The following is a 21,765-nucleotide window of genomic DNA, read 5'->3' on the forward strand; positions in this document are numbered from 1 at the left end:
CGCCCTGCCCTCCTCCCCTCCCTTTTTTTTTTTTTGCTATATCCACAATTTTATGATTTCTTCATTGGTTCTGTTATAAATCCTATGAAGTCACGTGCAACATCTGGACACAGTTTTGCCCAGCAGGAATTTATTGTTTTGTGCTTCACGGCTTTCACAGCTTTTTTTGTGGCGGTGGTGGCATCTTCAGTGGTATAATACTTCCAGACCTCTATGATGTTCTGTTGGGGTTCTCTTCCACAGCATTGATGATCCTTTTTGTAGACTACAGTGTACTGTAAAGGTCCTTATGACCCCCTCATCTAGAGGCTGAATTAGAGATGTCTCGTTTGGGGACATGTAGACTACTTTGACGCCTTCATGGAGTTCTGGGTGGCCAGGGGCATTGTCCAGTATGAGAAGAATTTTAAAAGGCAGTCCCTTACTGGCAAGATACTTCCTGACTTCTGGGACAAAGCATTGATGGAACCAGTCCAGAAAAAGTGTTCTTCTTGCCTAGGCCTTCCTTCTGTATAACCAAAAGACTGGTAGCCAGCTAGTGTCTTCTGTCTTTTCCTATCAAGGCTCAGGTTAGCAGCTTTATAGAAAGGGCAGTCCTGATTATAAGCCTGACTGCATTTGCACAAAACAGTAGAGTTAGCCTATACGTTCCTGCTTTAATAAAATCCTGGTGTTTGCCTTTCTTCCTTACCAATAATTGTTCTTTGTGGTATTTTTTTTCCACCCCAGAATAAGTTACTTTCATCTGCAAAAACCCGTTCAGGAAGATACTCATTCTCCTCAATGATATTCTTAAATTCTTAATGATATCTGGGAAATCATGTGTTGCCTCTTGTTTGGCAGAAGCTGCTTCTTCTGTTATCTTTTTCTTTTTTTTTTTCTTGAGATGGGAGTCTCACTGTGTCACCCAGGCTGGAGTGCGGTGGCACAGATATAGCTCACTGCAGCCTCTGCCTCCTGGGCTCAAGTGATCCTCACACCGCAGCTGGTAGTTGGGACTACAGGCGCAGGCCACCACACCTGTCTAACTTTTTTTCGTATGTTTTAGAGAAACGGGGTCTTGCCATGTTGCCCAGGCTGGTCCTGAACTGGAATTAAGTGAGCTGCCTGCCTTGGCCTTCCAAAGTGCTGGAATTATAGGCATGAGCCACCATGCCTGACCTTCTGGTATCTTGACATTTTTAAATTCATACCTCTTTCTAAAATGATCAGACGATGCTTTGCTGGCATTAAATTCTCCAACTTTAGATCTGTCACCTCCCTTTTGCTTTAAGGTATCATATAATGACTTAGCTTTTTCTCTAATCATACTAGAGTCTGTAGGTGTGCCTTTCTTATAACAATTGTGTACCCACACAGAGGCTGCATTTTCAATACAAGATAAAAAGGTATTTCACAAAAAGTTCGAGGTTTTTGGCCTTTTGGGATAGCTGCAGTGACAGCTTCACGAATTTCCTTTTCTTTTTTGACAATAGTCCTCATATGCCAGATTTATTTATCTTGAAAAGGTGGGCAACTGCAGCTGAAGACCTCAACCTACTGTACATATCAAGCAAGTCAGCGCTTTTCTTTTAATGTCATAACTTTGCTTCTTGAGAACGCCTTCAGCATCACTCGTGCCACTTCCCATGAGTCTGTGGTGGTATTCAAGGTTTATGTTATTGCACGAAACACAATGAAAAATCTTCGAGAACTGCAAGATACCATTTTTTACTATGATAGCAATTTATTAGAGAGATGAACTGCTCATGCAGAAATGGTTAACATCACATGGCATTTTAAGTGGATTCTCACACTTGAGCTCACTGCAATAGCAACAGAAGGTGGCTATGAAATTATTATACTAGAGGTTTTTACGGTTATGATTAATAATACATCTTTAACATTGTTTATGTTTCTCCTGTGAATGACGCTATGTATGTTATGGTAGTAAATGTTAAACTAAAATAAACTAGTATCTGCATATATTTTATGCATTCGTGACATGCCTTTTTTGTTTTTTCAATATTGCTAGGCTACACAACTGTGTATCATGTACAAGTTCTTTGTGAATACATGTTCTCAGTTCTCTTGGGTACATACCTAGAAGTGGAATGTACCTCTGCATGTATTTTTAAATTGTCAAAAATCTCTCAAAAATTTTCTAATGTTTATTGGAAACATTCACATATAAGTAAGCCAGGCGCAGTGGCTCACGCCTGTAATCCCAGCACTTTGGGAAACCAAGGCAGGTGGATCACTTGAGCCCAGGAGTTTGAGACCAGCCTAGCCAACATTGCCAAAGTTTAGTTTCCAAACTTCTAATTAATATCTTACAGTATTATACTTAAAAATCAGCATCTATGCATACAATAGAAGTTTTAATCAGTATTCATTTAAGCTTAGTTGTCTGTTGCCTGATTTCTTCACACTGAAGTAGGATTCTTTCCCTTTGCTTATATGAGAAATTTCAAAACAAAGATTTAGAGGTAGCCCAGGCACTGTGGCTCATGCTTGTAACCTCACCACTTTGAGAGGCCGAAGTAGGCAGATTGCTTGAGCCCAGGAGTTCAAGACCAGCCCAGGCGACATGGTGAAACCCCACCTCTACAAAACATAGAAAAATTAGCCCTTGTGGTGGCATGCGCCTATAGTCCCAGCTACTTGGGAGGCTGAGGTGGGAGTATAGTTTGAACCCAGGAGGTAGAGGCTACAGTGAGCCGTGATCATGCCCTTGAACTCCAGCCCGGGTGGCACAGTGAGACCCTGTCTCAATCAATCAGTCAGTCAATTGGGAGATGGGGTGGGATTATTGTTAAACATTAGAGCCCTTTTTTTGTTCTTTTTGAGATGGAGTCTCTCTGGAGGCTCCCAGGCTGAAGTGCAGTGGCACAATCTTTGCTCACTCAGCCTCCGCCTCTTGGATTCAAGCAATTCTCCTGCCTCAGCCTCCTGAGTAGCTGAAATTACAGGTGCCTGCCACCACGTCAAGCTAAGTTTTGTATCTTTAGTAGTGACAGAGTTTGACCATGTTGTCCAGGCTGGTCTTGAACTCCTGATCTCAGGTGATCTACCTGCCTAGGCCTCCCAAAGTGCTGGAATTACAGGCATGAGCCACCTTGCCTGGCTGGAGCCCTTGATTTTTAAAAAGTTTCATTGAGGTGCATACCATAAAATCAGTCAACTTAAAGTATACAATTCAGTGAGTCTGTGCAACCATGGTCACATTCCATTTTAAACCATTTTCATCATCCCAACAAGAAACACTCATCAGCAGTGATTCCTCATTTATCTCCAACTCTTTCAGCCCTAGACAACCACCAATAGATCTGCCCTTTCTGGATAGTACATATAAAAGGAATTATGTACTGTGTTGCCTTTTTCACCTGGCTTCTTTAGCATAATGTTTTCAAGGTTCATTCAGGTTGTAACATGTATCAGTACTTTTTTTTTCTTTTTATGGCTCATATTTCTTTGAATAGATACATTTGTTTACTCATTAACTGACAGATACTTGGGAGTCTGCTTTTTTTTTCTTTTTATGGCTCATATTTCTTTGAATAGATACATTTGTTTACTCATTAACTGACATACTTGGGAGTCTGCTTTTTTATGAATTTTAAATGAATTTTATATGAATAAGGCTACAGTGACCACATGTGTACAGGTTTTTTTCTTTCTTTCTTTTTCAACCCTCAGACGGTAAAAAGTATCATGTACATGTTCTTTGTGAATACATGTTCTCAGTTCTCTTGGGTACATACCTAGAAGTGGAATTGCCTGGGTCATATGTTGACTTGTGTTTAATCTTTTGAGGAACTATCAAGCTGTTTTCCAAAGCTGCTGCAACATTTTATATTCCCACCAGTATTGTATGAGGGTTCCAGTTTCTCCACATCCTTGCTTGCACTTGTTACTGTCTTTTTGATTATAAGCAAGTAAGTGTGAAGTGGTAGCCCGTTATAGTTTTGATTTGCATTTGCCTGATGGGTAATGATGTTGAGCTTGATTTGTAAAAGAAAAACAGTAAGTTGGTTTCATTGAGAATATAAAAATGAACATGTTTGGTAGTTTCATGTAATTGCTTGGAGAGTTTTGCTGTATGTAAATTTGTTCTTTTTTCATCAGTTGTATTCCCTGAATGACTACAAACCACCCATTTCGAAAGCAAAAATGACTCAAATTACTAAGGCAGCCATCAAAGCTATTAAGGTGAGTAATAAATTTGACTCTTCTATTTTCAAAAGAAAAAACTATATTAATAGTTTGATGGGGGATAATTTTTATGGATTGTATGTTCTCTTTCACTTTACAGAGTTAACACGTGTTAATTGTGGAAAAACACAAAAAAGAAAATCTGTCACCTGTAGACTTTCCCACCTAGAGATAAACATTTAATGTTTATTATTACGCTTTTTGAGAGACAGTGTCTTATTCTGTCACCCAGGCTGGACTGCAGTGCCACGATCATAGCTCACTGTGGCCTTGACCTCCTGGACTCAAGTGATCCTCTTGCCTCAGCCTCCTGAACATGTAACATTTTGATAAATGTTCTTCCTTAAGCATTCTTCCATAAATTTTTTGAAGCAGTCATTTTTTCTCACCTTTCTTAGATAATATTTTGCATATATCCACATTACGGAGAATGTGTTTAACAGTGTCTTTTGCCACACTGACTTGACAGAACCTTGAAATTTGAGTGGTAAAAGGTTTCTATATATTGATATATTCATTTTTTCTTACTGATTGTATTAATATTATAGATTTGAAGATAGGCCATTAAGGAAAATAATTGTGACTCTTGTATCAGGGATTTGAACTGTGGGAAATGGCCATAAACATTTAAACTTTGCTCTCGTAAAGTAGGTTTTGAACCTATGTTAACTCATGAATACTTCTGAAAATCTTAGGAAAAGGTTGTATCCTCTCTAGAGAAATACACGTATGCACACAATTTTATAGGAACATTTTGGCAAAAGGATCTTTTCAAGCTCAGCCATAGCTTTTTCCCCAAGAAGTTCTTGTGCCCGGGGCTAAGATTCCCTGAATTAGTAGGCCTCTTAAAATTGAGAATAAATGAGTACTTATTTCTAATTAAGTAGGTACTAACCTATGAATATTCAGTGGTATGTTTTCCTGCCCTGAATTAAAATATTAACCATAACCAAAACCACCAACTATTTAAATTATCTTTTAAATAACAGCAATGTGTTAGATTTAACAAATTTCCATTTACTAGTAATTACTAGTAGGAGAAAATTCAGATGATTAGTTGATTTTGCGGTTTTCTAGTGGCTAAAGCTTAGTTTTCAGACTTGTTAGTATCTTACATCTGTAGTTAAAATCCATGTACTTACATGACAGAAAATGAGAGAGAATGACAGTAGCTATAAGCACATTGAAGCCAGAAAATCTTTCAAAGACATGATTTTTAGAGTATTTGGTAGGCTTACTATGGAATAATGTTATTGTCTTATACTTTATTCTACATTATCTGATTTTTATGGTCATGATCATTTGAAACTATGCAAACGTGTATTTTTTTCTGTGACAATTAGTAATTGATGCACTTTTCATAGCTTGTTGAGGAGAGTACTTTCTTAATAGAGTTAATGAGGCATAGGTGCAAACAGTGTTTTCTATTTTCAGATGTCAGACGGGTCTGAGAGAAATTAAGTAATTTGCAGTAGTAGGAGTAAATATAGCTAGAATTTTAATCCAGAATTCTATCAGTCAAGAGTCTAACTCTGGACACAGTGGCACACATTGTTAGTCCTAGCTACTGGGTAGGCTGAGGCAGGATGATCACTTGAACCCAGGAATTTGAGGCCAGCCTGGGCAACATAGTGAGATCTTGGCTCTTAGTTTTTTTTTTTTTTTTAAAGAGTAATGTTTTTTAAAAAGAGTCTAATCTTTATTATTATGATATATTTTACTGTTTTGACTTATTGTTTTTAATGTTTTGAATTTTGAAAAAATTTAAACGTAAGTTGCAAATTATTATGGTGAGCAGGACATATTCTTCCCTTAGATTTGCTGATTGTTAACATTTTGCTACATGTGGAAGTTAGTTTCAAACTTCATTCGTGATAACAATCTTTGATACATACTTGAATTTGAAACTCCTGAGAATAAAGACATTTTGCTAGGGAACCATAATATACCAATCACATGCAAAAAATTTCACTTTGATGTAATTATCTAATATACAGTTCGTTACATTTTAATGTTGTTGCATTGTTGACTAGTAGCTGTTCCCATCAACCCTGCTCTTTCAGAATCCAGTCAAGATCACACTTATTTGTCCTATCACCCAGCTGTTTTGTTTTTTTGTGACTTGACATTTTTGAAGAGTCTAGACCAGCTGTTTTTCACTACTTTATTACTTTAAATTGCATTTTGTGTGTGTGTGTGTGTGTGTGTATATATATAACACTGCATTTTATTAATCAGATTTAAATGATACTGTGTTTCATATTGAGATAAGTCATTGTTTTTTATATAGAAATGATTAATGAGTGATGGTTAACATTGCACTGTCAACAAAACCTCCCAGAAAACCTACTGTGGAAGAAGGCCTATGAGAATTTATAAACTTTCAGTGAAGATTTAGGAAGCAGTTTTATTCTAATTGTGTATAGTAACTAGAAGCAAAGAACACTGTCAAGGTGTCTTCCAGAAGAATTGTTCCTTCAGTGTGTAGTTATTTAATATTTTGCATATTGATTTTTAAATGTTTAGGGGCCTATAATGAGCCTAATAACTTTAAGTAGTTGTTTTAGCTTTTTTACTTAAGTAACTTAAACCACTGAGTAAACTTACTTTATTGTAAGTAACTTTAGCCAAACTTAAACTTGTAGGTTTTGATTTGGTGAATATGAGTTCATGATGTTTTCCTTTATTTTTGTTATTATAAATACTGGATTTAGTGCTGAGGTTTAGTTAAATGTTCATATTTCTTCAGTCTAAGGGAATGTCCTTAAAATCCATAATTCATGAGAAGAAAAATATAAAGAGGGCCGGGCACAGTGGCTCACGTACTCCCAGCACTTTGGGAGGCCGAGGTGGGCGGATCACTTGAGGTCAAGAGTTGGAGACCAGCCTGGCCAACATGACGAAACCCCATCTCTACTAAAAATACAAAAATTAGGCATGGTGGCGTGTTTCTGTAGTCCCAGCTACTTGGGAGGCTGAGGCAGGAGAATCGCTTGAACCCTGGAGGCAGGGTTGCTGTGAGCTGAGATTGTGCCACTGCACACCAGCGGGATAGAGTGAGACTGTGTCTCCAAAACAAAAAAAAAAAAAGTATAAAGAGAAGCACAATTCAGGTTCTTTAAACAGAAATAATACGCCAAGATGGTATTGTTATTGTGGCGTTAAAATTTATTAGGCACAAATTCTTTATGCTAAATTAATAATTTATTTCAAGTTTACTCATAGTGCTATATTTTATGAAACTTAAATCTTCTAAGTTTTCTTAAAAGTGGTAGCGGCCCATTACTAATTTTTAATCTACATGTTCACTTCTGCTGATTCATTTCGTCTGATGCATTAGGATATTATACATTTCTATGTTTTATTTTATATTCTTATAGTTCATTTTCCAGGAGAAGCAGGAGATAAATGAAATTGAAAACAACTACCTTACATACATTTATTAATGTTACTTGTAGTTATTTGATTTTTTGAATTTCCCTAAATTGTATGAAGTCTGTACTTTTCCTTTCATGGATGTAAGAACATACACGCACCAGTATTTATTACAAGTATTTTGCTGTCAACACAACTGTTTGTTAAAGTGTGCTTTCAGAAGGTCTTCAATAGCATTGTTTTATATCTATGGTAAGGTAATGCACTTTGGACATACTGATCATACATCTACTTCAGAGAAGCCCTTTACTAATTATATAGCACAGCTAGTTGCATGTAAAGGTGAGTGACAAGAATGTCTCAGAATTCTTGGTTAAGATAATTGTTTTGATAGACCTTTGGAGCATGTAAAACCTGTGGTTATCAGGAAATTTCAATCTCCTCAAACTGATTTTAAAACCGTACTTCATTTTTTTCCTCTTTTAGTTCTATAAGCATGTGGTACAGAGTGTTGAGAAGTTTATTCAGAAAGTAAGTATATAATTTTCCATACATGTGCTATAATTGTAGGTTAATGCCTGTGCTCTTCTCCTTTAGATCAAATACCCAAGTTTAAATTGTTTTGATGGACTGTTAAAAAGTGATTCCAGTTATTTTATTTTCTAATTAAGAAATAAAATGAAAGTGCCTTTCATATAATTTTACTGAGGTTTGTGTTCTGCCTATGTTCATGTGCCTAAATGTAAGCAGAGCCAGTTTGAGAATCAGTGTCATGTGGCATTAAGGATTCAGCAAGGTTACAGTGTGTTTGTGTTCTTCACGTGGGAGAAAGGTGCAGGAATTGAAGTTCCAAGATTTCAGTCATTCAGCTGGCTAGGTAACTTTGAATAAGTCAGTTAGCCGTTACGTGATTCAGTTCCTTTTTCTTTTTTAAAATTCTTATTTTCTCAATATTTAAAATACAGTATTGATAGGCTGTGCACAATGGCCCGCATCTGTAATCCCAGCACTTTGGGAGGCCAAGGTGGGTGGATCACTTGAGGCCAGGAGTTCAAGACCAGCCTGACCAAGATGACAAAACCCTGTCTTTACTAAAAGTACAAAAATTAGCTGACATGGTGGTGCATGCCTGTAATCCCAGCTACTTGGGAGGCTGAGGCACAAGAATTGCTTGAACCCAGGAGGCAGAGGTTGTAGTGAGCTGAGATCACACCACTGCACTCCAGCGTGGGGAACGGAGTGAGACCCTGTCTCAAAAAATGTGTGTGTGTATTGATAAAACATATTTGAGGGTTAAGTGGTTTAGGTAACTTGAAGCTAAGATAAAGGGTTGAATAACAAGTATGCTGTCTGTTTCACTTAAAGTTGAAAAGTGTTAGTGATTGGAACATTTTATTTGGTCTAACGCTTTTAAAAGCATTTCTCAGCATGTGTTCTGATAAAAGATCTTTCTTTAAAAGTTTTAATGTCTGGTTTGTTTTTGGTTTTGTTTTGTTGTTGGTTTTGTTTTGTTTGTTTTGTTTTGTTTTTTGGACGGAGTCTCACTCTGTCACCCAGGCTGAAGTGCAGTAGCATGATCTCGGCTCACTGCAACCTCTGTCTTGCGAGTTCAAGCTATTGTCTTGCCTCAGCCTCCCCTGTAGCTGGGATTACAGACATGCACCACCACGCCCAGCTGTTTCTGTATTTTTAGTAGAGACGGGGTTTCCCCATGTTGGCCAGGCTGGTCTTGAACTCCTGACCTCAAATGATCCACCGTCTCGGCCTCTCAGAAGTGCTGGGATTACAGGCGTGAACCACAGTGCCCAACCGAAAAGTTTTAATGTCTTACACTGTGCCTCATAAACTTTATGAGTAGGAATTTACCTAGGAATCTTGTTAAAAATGTGGATTCTAATTCACTGTGTGTGGAGAGGAACCTGAGATTCTGCATTTGTAGCAGCTCCTAGATGATGTTTCTTCACAAGCCACAATTTGAGTTGTAAAGGTTTAAAAGGTAAAAGTGAATTTATGGATAAATGCTTGTTGACTCATTTCATTTGGGGTAGGCTACTTTGAATCAAACGTGTTAGAATCTTAGGAAGACCTGGAATGAGCAAGTTATTTCATCGTGAGCAAAGTTACTCCATTGTGAGATAATTACAGTCATTGTGAAGAAGCCAGTCAGTCTACGGGGGAAAACGTAAATGCTTGCTACTACCCTGTTTAAATCAGGGATCCAGCAACAGATTTGTTTAATGGTTAAAATAAGTTGTGTGTGTGTGTGTGTATATATATATATATAAATATATATATAAATATTTAAACTTTTATTTCTGAACTAATTATAGATTCACATGTCATTAAATCATAAGGAATAAATCATGTAGAGATCCCATGTGCCCCTCGCTCAGTTTCCCGCTATGGTGACGTTCTGTAGAATTGTAAAATATTGCAATCAGAACATGATACAGTCACTTATTGACACTAACCTTATTCAGATTTTAATTGTCTTACCTGCACTCATTTGTATATGTATGCATTTAATCGTATATATAGATTCATACAAACATCACCATAGTCAAGATACAGAACAGTTTCTTCACCACTAGGATGCCTTGTGTTTCCCTTTTATATACTCTATAGTCACACTCGACTCACCTTCTCCTCCCCACCATCCCTAATCCCTAAGGCCTGGCAGTCATTAACCTGTTCTCTTTCTCTATTTTGTATTTCACAATGTTATATAAATGGAATCATACAAAATGTAACCTTTTGAGATTGCCTGGTTTTGCCCACGTAATTCTTTTGAAATCTATTGTTGCATGTATCAAATAGTTCCTTCCTTTTTTATTTAAAAATTTTACTTTAAGTTCTGGTATACAAGTGCAAAACATGTAGGTTTGTTATATAGGTATGCCTGTGCCATGGTGGTTTGCTGTACCTATTAACTCATCATCTAGGTTTTAATCCCCACATACATTAGCTGTTTGTCCTAATGCTGTCCCTCCCCTCACCCCCCACCCCCAGCTGGCGCTGGTGTGTTTTGTTCCCCTCCCTGTGTCCACGTGTTCTCATGGTTCAACTCCCACTTACGAGTGAGAACATGGGATCTTTGGTTTTCTGTTCTGTGTTAGTTTGCTGAGGATGATGGCTTCCAGCTTCATCCATGTCCCTGCAAAGTACATGATCTCATTCCTTTTTATGTCTGCATAGTATTCCATGGTGTATATGTACCACATTTTCTTTATCCAGTGTATCATTGATGGGCATTTGGGGTGATTCCATGTCTTTGCTACTGTGGATAGTGCTGCGGTAAACAAACGTGTGCATGCGTCTTCATGGTAGAATAATTTCTGTTCCTTTGGGTATATACCCAGAAATGGGATTGCTGGGTCAAATGGTATTTCTGGTTCTAGATCCTTGAGGAATTGCCACACTGTCTTCCACAATGGTTGAACTAATTTGCATTCCCACCAAGAGTATAGAAGTGTTCTGTTTCTCCACAGCCTCGCCAGCATCGGTTGTTTCTTGACTTTTAAGTAGTCACCATTTTGACTGGCATGAGACACTATCTCATTGTGGTTTTGCCCCCGAAACTCCTTAAACTGATAAGCAACCTCAGCAGAGTCTCAGGATGCAAAAATCACAAGTATTCCTATACATCAACAATATGCACCAAGCAGAGAGCCAAATTATGAATGAATTCCCATTCACAGTTGCTACAAAGAGAATAAAATACCTAGGAATATAGCTAACAAGGAGTGTGAAGGACCTCTTCAAGGAGATCTACAAACCACTGCCCAAGGAAATCAGAGAGGACACAAATGGAAAAACATTCTATCCTCATGGATAGGAAGAATCAATATTGTGAACATGACTATACTGCCCAAAGTAATTTATAGATTAAATGCTATTCCCACAAACTACCATTGACATTTTTCACAGAATTGGAAAAAACTACTTTAAATTTCACATGTAATAGGAAAAGGGCCCATATAGTCAAGACAATCCTAAGCAAAAAGAACAGAGCTGGAGGTGTCGTGCTACCTGACTTCAAACTATACTACAAGGCTACAGTAACCAGAAGAGACATACAGTTCCTTCCTTTTTATTTCTGAGTAGTATTTCAGGGTATGCATTTACCACAGTTTAATCATTCACTTATTGGGGTTCATCTGGGTTGTTTCTAGTTTTTGGTTATTACGAATAAAGCTGCTGGGAACACTTGTATACCCAGAGTTTTTTTGTGTGTGGATGTAAGTTTCGTTTCTTTGGGATAGTAAGTACATGTCTCCATTTTATAAGAAACTACCAAACTGTTTTCCAAGATGGCCGTACCATTTTATATTCTCTTCATATACCATAAATTGTATAAGGGAGAAATGTGGCTGCGGTTTGGTCATATATTATCCATGAACCCATGTTTTAGTCATGAAAGATTTATGCAGTAATAGATGACGGTAAATGAAAAATTAACAGTAAATATTTCCTTTAGGCCAAGAAAACTACTCTAAAGAATACTCTGGCCTCTGGCCTTGTCCTAATTGATTTTGCCAAAAATCAGTTCATATGCTGATTGTGTCTTAGCTTTATAAGACAGAAACACCTGGGCACTCTGGCTTATGCCTGCAATCTAGCAGTTTGGGAGAGGCCGAGGCTGGTGGATTGCTTGAGCTCAGGCGTTTGAGACCAGCCTGGGCAAACATGGCAAAACCCTGTCCCAGCCTAAAAACTACAAAAAATTAATTGGGCAAAGTGGCAAGTGCCCATGTTCCTAGCTGCTTATGTGGGTGAGGTGGAAGGATTGCCTGAGGCTTCAGTTCAGGAGGAGGTTGAGGCTGTAGTGAACCATCATTGTGCCACTGCATTCTAGCCTGGGCAACAAAGTAAAAGCTTGTCTCAAAAAAAAAAAAACGAAACAAAACAAAAAAACAAGAAATAGAAAAACAAAACGGGGACGACAGCAGCAGCAAAGGCTGGAGTTACAAACAGATAAGGAAACTTTAGAAGACACGTTTTAGAACTTCTGTTTTGATGCTGTGTTCTCTAGAGGGACAGAACTAATAGGATATGTTTATATATACACACGTATACAGAGTACTTATAGATATCTTCTAACTAATAGAATATATGTGTGCGTGTATGTATATATGCATATGCACACAGGGAAGTTTAAGTATTAAGTATTAACTTACACGATCACAAGGTCCCACAGCAGGCTGTCTGTAAGCTTGAGGAGCAAGGACAGTCTGAATCTCAAAACTGAAAAACTTGGAGTCCAGTGTTCGAGGGCAGGAAGCGTCCAGCACAAGAGAAAGATGTAGGCTCGGAGGCTAGGCCATTCTCTCCTTTTCATATTTTTCTGCCTGCTCTATACTTGATGGCAGCTGATTAGATGGTGCCCATCCAGATTAAAAGTTGGTTTGCCTTCCCCGGCTCACTGGGAACATTTAACTCAAATGTTAATCTCCTTTGGCAGCACCCTCACAGACACACCCAGGATCAATACTTTGTATCCTTCAATCCAGTCAAATTGACACTCAGTGTTAACCATCATAGATCCCTATATTTGCATTATAAATAACTAACTTACCTTAGTTATCCTGAATCCTAAAGGCAATAAATTTTATTTTGAGCCAGAGACCTCATGATTTGGTGACTTTTCTACCATCCATAGCTAACCATTCTGTTCTCATTTGCTAGTTTGAAATGCAAAAATGAAATCCTCAGCTCTGTTCCAAAAATATGTAGAGTTTACCCAACTCTTTTTGTCTGTATGAAATCCCCTGCCTTTTTTGCGTGAGTACTACAAACAAATCTGTCCACTAGATTCAGAATAAGATTGAATATTATCATTCAGAACTATTTATTCTGAAAAAATCTAGATGCTTTGTTATAGTGAAATACATTCTATGGTACTGTGGCTACTCTTAGATATGGTGAAGTCGAAAATAAATTTCATCTTTCTGGCTCTGAAAATGGTCTGTAGATAAGTTACTGTTGCCTTAATCTGTAAGTTTTGGGCCATCATTACCTTCTTCAAATTTTCTGCTGCATACTTAGAGCGAGAAATGTGGCTTATTTGTGGTGATTTTCAGGTTATATTTGCTTTGTAAATAATAAATGAAAAGATGGTGCTAAACCATCTAAAGATTATCATCATGAAAGTTTTTTGTTTTCTAGAAACTTGATCTGGTAGCTTTATGTACATGGTTGTTATGGTGGTTGATACTTTGCAGTAGATATGTATTTTTCAATGAAGCCAAACATTTATGCTTCTGCTCTTTGATATTTTTCCAGAGGAAGGATTGAGTCCACATTGAAAGATGGCTGTTAGCTAGGCATGGTGGCTCACGCCTATAATCCCAGCACTTTGGGAGGTCAAGGTGGGCAGATCACCTGAGAGGCCAGGAGTTTGAGACCAACCTGGCCAAAATGGTGAAATCCCGTCTCTACTAATACAAAAAGTTGGCAGGCGTGGTAGTACACGCCTGTAATCCCATCTTCTCAGGAGGCTGAGGCAGGAAAATTGCTTGAACCCACGAAGCAAGGGTTGCAGTGAGCTGAGATCGTGCCACTGCACTCCAGCCTGGGTGACAGAGTGAGACTCCGTCTCAAAAAAATAAAAGAAAAAGAAAGATGGCTGTTATATTTACTTACCTCTGGTGTCTTGAGATGTATATATGTATTTTTTTCATGTAGGGTGCAGTATTCTGTAACTGGACTTTTATCATAAGTGTACCTTTACCCTTGGGTAGGATACAAAAAGATTTTTGTACATGGGCACAAATAGTTTGAAAGGAGTATATTTCCAGATTCTCACTTTTTCATATGTACTTTTATTAAAGCTCCTCTTCCCTAGGATATTTTAGATCAACGTAAGTTCCACACTTCTTAAATTTACGTTTCAAATATATCTTAAGCTTATCATTCTTAATCATTATGATTAGAGAAACTTTTGCCTCTTGCTTTATTTAAGAAACCAGGGATGTTTATATAATTACAGTCACTCCTCCGTATCTGTGGGTTCCAACCCATAGGTTCAGCCTATTGGGATCAAAATTTGGGGAAAAAATAGTCCATGAAATTCCAGAAAGCAAAACTTGAATTTCCTGTACACTGAGTACAATGTGAATGAAGCGATGTGTAGGCGTTGTATTAGGTATTCAAAGTAATCTAGAGTTGATTTAAAGTATACGGGATGATGTCTGTAGGTTATATGCAAATACTGCCCATTTTATATAAGGGACTTGAGCATCCTTGGATTTTGGTATCTGCAGGGGTCTTGGAACCAATCCCCCAAGGCTACTGAGGGACAACTGTATTTCTTTTTATTGTGAAATTTCTATGTACATCTGTAGAAAAGTACAGAAAACAGTATATACAGCCAAATTTTTATAGAGAAGACCTATGTAACTCTCACTCATTTTAAGAAGTAGAACTTTGAAGCCCACAAGCCCCAAGTGCGTCTTCCTAATCATGTCTTGCACACCCCCTACCCAGGTAACCACAGTTTGACTTTTGTGTCACGTCCTTGCTTGACATTATAGTTTTACTTTGTATAAAACGAATTCTTAAAGTGGTTTAATGTATTTTAAATTCTTAAATGTAATCCTATGGTATGTATTCTTTTTATACAGTTCTCCTAGTCAACATCATGTGTCTAGGATTCATCCTTGTGTGTAGCAGTATTTATTACTATCTTTTGCTGTATATTTTCCATTATGTGAATAGACAGCAGCTTGCCCACTTCTCCTGTTGACACTGTGTGTGTGTTTTCTGGTTTTTGCAATTCTGTACAGTATTGCTGTGAGCAGTGTAATATTTACATACGTAGGATAATAAGTATCCTGATACAGCTTGCATTTCTGTAGGAGTGGAATTGCTGGTTACAGGATATGCATTTCTTCACTGTGGCTAGATAATACTAAATTAGTTTTACTATGATTGTGCTGATTTACACTCCGCCTCACAATGCATGGGTGTGTGTTGCTCCCCATTTTTGTCAGCACTTGGTATTGTTAGATTTAAATTTTTCTAATCTATCGAGCCATCTTTCTTACATGCCACACCATTAGTATTATTCAGTGCTTTGCAGGTAGAGCCACATGCTTCTGTTTCTACCACTCTAGCTTTGTTGTCTTTAAATTAATATCGCCTTTTAGTACCTGCAGGTGGGAGCATAAATTCTAAAAATAGGATAATTATTTAAGGTATATTTGTATATTGCAAAGTGTATAGTCCAACTTACTTAGAAGGTTCTTTGACAAATAACCATAACAGATGTTAACCTGCAGATGACAACTTGGATGACAAAATGAAAAATCATGGAAATATACTTAAAGGTGCATTCTCCCTATTCGTTCTTACCTTTCTCCCTCTAAAAAGGCTATTTCTCTATAAAATAAGAAATTGGAAATTACTAGAGTATAGTTGAAAAATGGTATATCCATAAAAACTTAGTATGATATGCTTTAGAAAGTTATTTACAGTAAAAATACCTTATGCCATTGTGTAACTGCCCAGTGGGTTCACCTTGTCTGCTGCCTAGACAGAGCCAATTTATCAAGACAGGAAAATTGCAGTGGAGAAAGAGCAATTCACGCAAAGCCAGCTATGCAGGAGACTGGAGTTTTATTATTATTCAGATCAGTCTCCAAGAGCATTCTGGGACGGGGATTGGAGTTTTTAAAGATAATTTGGTGGGTAGGGGCTCAGGAAGTGGGGAGTGCTGTGGATCAGGTTGCAGATGGAATCACAGGGAGGTCGAAGTGAGGTTTTCTTGCTGTCTTCTCTTCCTGGGTGGGATCGCAGAACTGGTTGAACCAGATTACCAGCCTGGGTGATGTCAGCTGATCCATCCAGTGAAAGGTCTGCAAAATGTCTCAAGCACTGATCTTAGGTTTTATGATAGTGATGTTATACTCAGGAGCAATTTGGGGAGGTTCAGACGCTGCATGACCCTAAACTGTAATTTCAAATCTTGTAGCTAATTTGTTAGTCTTACAAAGGCAGACTGGTACCCAGGCAAGAAGAGTGTCTTTTTGGGAAAGGACTATTATTAAATTTAATGTTAATTTTGTTTCTGAATCAAACCATAAACTAAATCCCCTCCCAGTGTTATTTCGGCCCAGGCCCAGGAATGACAAGGACAGCTTAAAAGTTAAAAGCAAGATGGAGTTGGTTAGGTCTGCTCGCTTTCACGTTGTAACTTCCTCAGTTAAAATTTTTGCAAAGGCTGTTTCAATTAGAGAGTCTTAGGAATTCTTGTTTTGAGTCTAATGGTACTTAAAGAGGAAAATTTTAAAGTATTGCAGATTTCTTTTTTTTTTTTGAGATGGAGTCTCACTCTATCACCCAGGCTGGAGTGCAGTGGCCGGATCTCAGCTCACTGCAAGCTCCACCTCCCGGGTTCACGCAATTCTCCTGCCTCAGCCTCCTGAGTAGCTGGGACTACAGGCGCCCGCCACCTCGCCCGGCTAGTTTTTTGTATTTTTTAGTAGAGACGGGGTTTCACGGTGTTAGCCAGGATGGTCTCGATCTCCTGACCTCGTGATCCACCCGTCTCGGCCTCCCAAAGTGCTGGGATTACAGGCTTGAGCCACCGCGCCCGGCCAGTATTGCAGATTTCTTTGTTTTGATTCTTCTCTCAGGTTTCTAGTTGATGACTTAGCCAGGTTTTCCAAGTATTAAAATTATTTAAAACATTAAATCATACTAAATAATTTTTTTGCCGTTTCATGTAGCAAAAATGCCTAATCTACCAGTGAAGGAAATTCTGTCCCACAAAATGTTAATGTCTGTATATCTAAAGATACTGCGCAGAAAGCTTGCAAGTAAAAGGATTCTTCATTGTGCTTGCCTAACTACATAGGCTAAAAAAGCTTATGTTCAGAAAGTAGGGGAGGCAGGGCACGGTGGCTCGTGCCTGTATTCCTAGCACTTTGGGAGATCTGGTCAGGAGGATTGCTTGAGCCCAGGAGTTTGAGACTAGCCTGGACAACATGGTGAAGTCTCTTCCAAAAAAACATACAGGAATTAGCGCTGTGCACCTGTTGTCCCAGCTATTTGGAAGGCTGAGATGGAAGTTCATTTGAGCCTGGGAGGTTGGGGTTGCAGTGAGCCATGATGGCACCACTGCATTCCAGGCTGGATGACACATGATAGATCCCCAGAATTATAGATGTTATGTTTGGGAAATAAATGGAAACTTTGGCCTCTGTATTTACAATTTTATAATTGCCATTTGGCATTGTTCTTTTCATTTGTATAGGAACCCTTTTGTTGTGTGTTCCAGATGAAGTCTGAGGCATGTTGGCAGTGTGTTTGCTAGAGCCCTTCTTTCCTGAATTTGCTTCTTTCTTCCGTGTAGCTTTTCACAATGATTAAACAACTTTTAAAAATTATAGTGGTACCTTATTTATCATTTTGTTTTATGTCATTGAATCCAGTTACGTAGTACTATTTTAGAACTTCTTTATGTATAGAGTAGTCAAAGTAGATTCTTTACAATGCCATTCCAGAAACTGACGATACTGGAGTAGTCAATGTGTGAATATTCATTACCTCAGCATAGGCAGTGTCTTTGTATTTACACAGGATTTATGATGATTTTTGTCTATCAAGAATTTTACCTTTTCGTTTCCTTCCCTTTTCATTCTTCTTTCTTCATCAGTGTAAACCAGAATACAAAGTACCTGGACTTTATGTTATTGACTCCATTGTGCGACAATCCAGACATCAGTTTGGTCAAGAAAAGGATGTGTTTGCACCCAGATTTAGTAATAACATCATTAGCACTTTCCAGAATTTATATCGTTGCCCTGGGGATGACAAGGTATGCTGCTGATTTTTTGTTTGTTTGTTTTAAAGTAGATAACAGTACCCTCTTGGTCTTAATTAGTCTTCATATTATCTTAGTACAGTCATGAGCCACATAATGATGTTTCAGTGACAGACCGCATATACAGTGGTGGTCTCCTAAGATGATAATACCGTATTTTTATTTTACTGTTTCTCATTTATGTACACAAATACCATTGCGTTAAAAATGCCTACAGTGTGCAGTACAGTGACATGCTGTACATGTTTGTAGTCTAGGAGCAATGGAATGTGACATATAGTCTAGGTGTGTAGTAGGCTTTACCGTCTAGGTTTGTGTAAGTACACATCACACAATGATGAAATCTGCTAATGATACCATTTCTCAGAACATATCCTTGTCATTAAGTGGCACAGGACTGTATATATCTTTATGTTCTCATTTGCTCTTAGTTATTTCAGATGTGAATATTTCATTATTACGGTATTCATGTTCCATTTTCTTTGAATTTCTTAAACAGTACAGAAAGATGTAGCAGATTTGCTACTCTTTAAAATTTATTGAAGCAATTGGTGTTAAATAAAATGGCTAAAATAAGCTTTTGGAATTACATGAAACTTATTCACACACACAGTCAATTCGGAATTATTATTTGACATGAGTTGAGATTTAACTGCATATTAAAATTCTTCTATTATGGTAGAATTTTATTAATCACACTACTAAGTCTGGTATGTGTAAGATCTAAATGTGTAAATATTCTATAAATAACAAGTAAAAAGAAAGCTTTGGATCATGAGCAAGCATGAAAAGGAGTTGCTTATCCTTTTACTTGTTCTGAGAGGTTAGCTTATCTATTTTGGATGTTGATTTGGAAATTGAGGTGTGCTTTTTCTGACAGGGTTGATTGCAGTGTTGATTAAGTATGGAAAGATGAGAATAGATGAAGATTCATGTTTGTTTTATGGAAGAACCACAGAACTTCAAAGCTCACCACAAATGGTTCACCTTTATATTGAGTATAACAAGATTAAGTAGTTATTTTTCATAACTATTATATAGTCTTGAATCAGAAAAAAATTTGTTATAATGGATAGCTATGGAGATAAATTTATTTATTTATTTTTTTGAGACGGAGTCTTGCTCTTATCACCCAGGCTGGAGTGCAGTGGCACGACCTTGGCTCACTGCAACCTCTACCTCCTGGGTTCAAGTGATTCTCCTGCCTCAGCCTCCTGAGTAACTGGGATTACAGGCGCCCGCCACCACACCCTGCTAGTTGTTTTTTGTGTTTTTAGTAGAGATGGGATTTCATCATGTTGGCCAGGCTGGTGTCAAACTCCTGACCTTGTGATCCGCCCACCATGTCCTCCCAAAATGTTGGTATTACAGGTGTGAGCCACTGCGCCCAGCTGAAGATAAATTTATTATGCTATATTCTTTGTGAACTATTCTTGGATATACTCCTTGAGACAGAAAGTTTTCGATTTTTCTTTTTAATTACCTTAGTACTTTAATAATTCTGTGCAGACAAAAGAATGCTTCTACTTTTTAAAATTTTATTTGTTTTGAGATGGAGCCTCACTCTGTCACCCAGGCTGGAGTGCAGTTGCGTGATCTCGGCTCACTGCAAGCTCCATCTCGTGGGTTCACGCCATTCTCCTGCTTCAGCCTACCGAGTAGCTGGGACTATAAGTGTCCGCCACCACACCCAGCTAATTTTTTGTATTTTTAGTGGAGATGGGGTTTCACCTTGTTAGTCAGGATAGTCTCGATCTCCTGACCTCGTGATCCACCCGCCTTGGCCTCCGAAAGTGCTGGGATTACAGGCGTGAGCCACCACGCCCGACCTAGAATGCTTCCAATTTTAAGTGACCTGTCATAATTGATTTTTAAAATAGGTACCTTAGACTCTCACTTGAAGTAATGTACTAATCTGAAATTTTATACATATATGTTTTAGAAGTCCCTTTACTTTGATTTAGAAATTTCACTAGTTTGGACTTGGATTTCAGTCAGCTGTGATGATTAAAATTCTTGAATGTGTAGATTTCATAATACAATATCTCATACTAGGGCTTATGGAATAGGGCTTTCTTTTAAACCATAGGAGGAGAGTATAGATTAACATTGTAATCTCAAGCATAAATGAGGGACATTGTATGTAGATATATAGAATGACAGTGGTTAGGTGCTGGCCAATTTTAAAGTATATGATGGGTGGCTTGGAACCTGAAAGATTTTTATATAAAGCAGAAGAATATAAGGCATTTTCCAAGTGCTCATATGTTTTAGAGCGGAGAAATAGTCAAATCAGAAAGTGTGAAGCAGTCTCTGTAATTTTCTTGTGTCTCATTTGAAATACACACATTTGCACATTAATATAGTTTGGACATAGTTTTAAAATATGTCACTGTAATATTATGAGGGATTTAAAGATGAACGAGATCTTTATTCTGAAAATTGCTATTTTACTTTGTAAAACATACACATTTAACAGAATGTTCTTTTTTTGTACTTGATTTTAGCGTCTGTCATTTTTTTTTTTCCTAATGGAGTAAGTGGCATCACAATAGTAGTAACTAGGACTTAGTACTTGTTTGCAGAATAGTTACGTGCTAAACAGTTGTGAATCAGATTGTTTGGTGATAGTATCAAGAAAATAGTTATTACATGATAGTATATAGTTGTGAATCAGATTGTTTGGTGATAGTATCAAGAAAACAGTTATTACTTAATAACTATTATGCTTTTATTAGTGATAATATGAATTCAGGATATTGTTAATCTGATATGTGTGTGCTCTGGGTGAAATGTTTATTTTCAGAAGCAGAGTATGATAGATGAAACTGCTGATCCTTCTTACAAAATACTGTAGAACATCTTGAGACATTATTTTTCATTGGGCATATTTTTCTGCCTGTAAGTTTGAAACCTTCAGGATATGTAAAACTTTAATACAACCAAGGGACACATAAAAGTAGGAATTTTTCTAGTTACCAAGTTTTCTCTAAATACTGCTAATTATGTTACTAGATTTCAGAATTACCCAAGAAATATAAGTCACTAATAACTAGTCTTTTCAAGTTTATGATACGCAGAGTATAACAAGAGACAGGTAGTAGTTATATAGAATTTCCCAACGAAATAGATTTTCATATGAAATGACTGAGATTAGGGTATAAGTAATTAAATAGAAGTACGTTATAGTATTGCTATAAGAAGAGCTGTAACTAACAAAGGGTATATCTCCCAAGATGCTCAAAATTTGAGAGTGGCTAGACATTTAAAATACTAGCCAGCGGCCGGGCGCGGTGGCTCAAGCCTGTAATCCCAGCACTTTGGGAGGCCGAGACGGGCGGATCACGAGGTCAGGAGATCGAGACCATCCT

The 21,765-nt window shown here is 37.7% G+C and overlaps 1 protein-coding gene across 1 annotated transcript in view; it reads left to right on the forward strand.

Annotated features, from left to right (window-relative positions):
• TIAM2 (T-cell lymphoma invasion and metastasis 2) overlaps positions 1 to 21,765 on the forward strand; it is a 569,840-nt gene that overhangs the window by 35,377 nt on the left and 512,698 nt on the right. Inside the window, 3 exon segments of the mRNA XM_011952751.1 lie at positions 4,108 to 4,191; positions 8,056 to 8,100; positions 18,227 to 18,388. Coding sequence (XP_011808141.1) covers positions 4,108 to 4,191; positions 8,056 to 8,100; positions 18,227 to 18,388 — 291 coding nt within the window.

This window comes from Colobus angolensis, unplaced genomic scaffold (genome assembly GCF_000951035.1).
Source record: "Colobus angolensis palliatus isolate OR3802 unplaced genomic scaffold, Cang.pa_1.0 Scaffold35, whole genome shotgun sequence".
NCBI classification, from domain to species: domain Eukaryota; kingdom Metazoa; phylum Chordata; class Mammalia; order Primates; family Cercopithecidae; genus Colobus; species Colobus angolensis.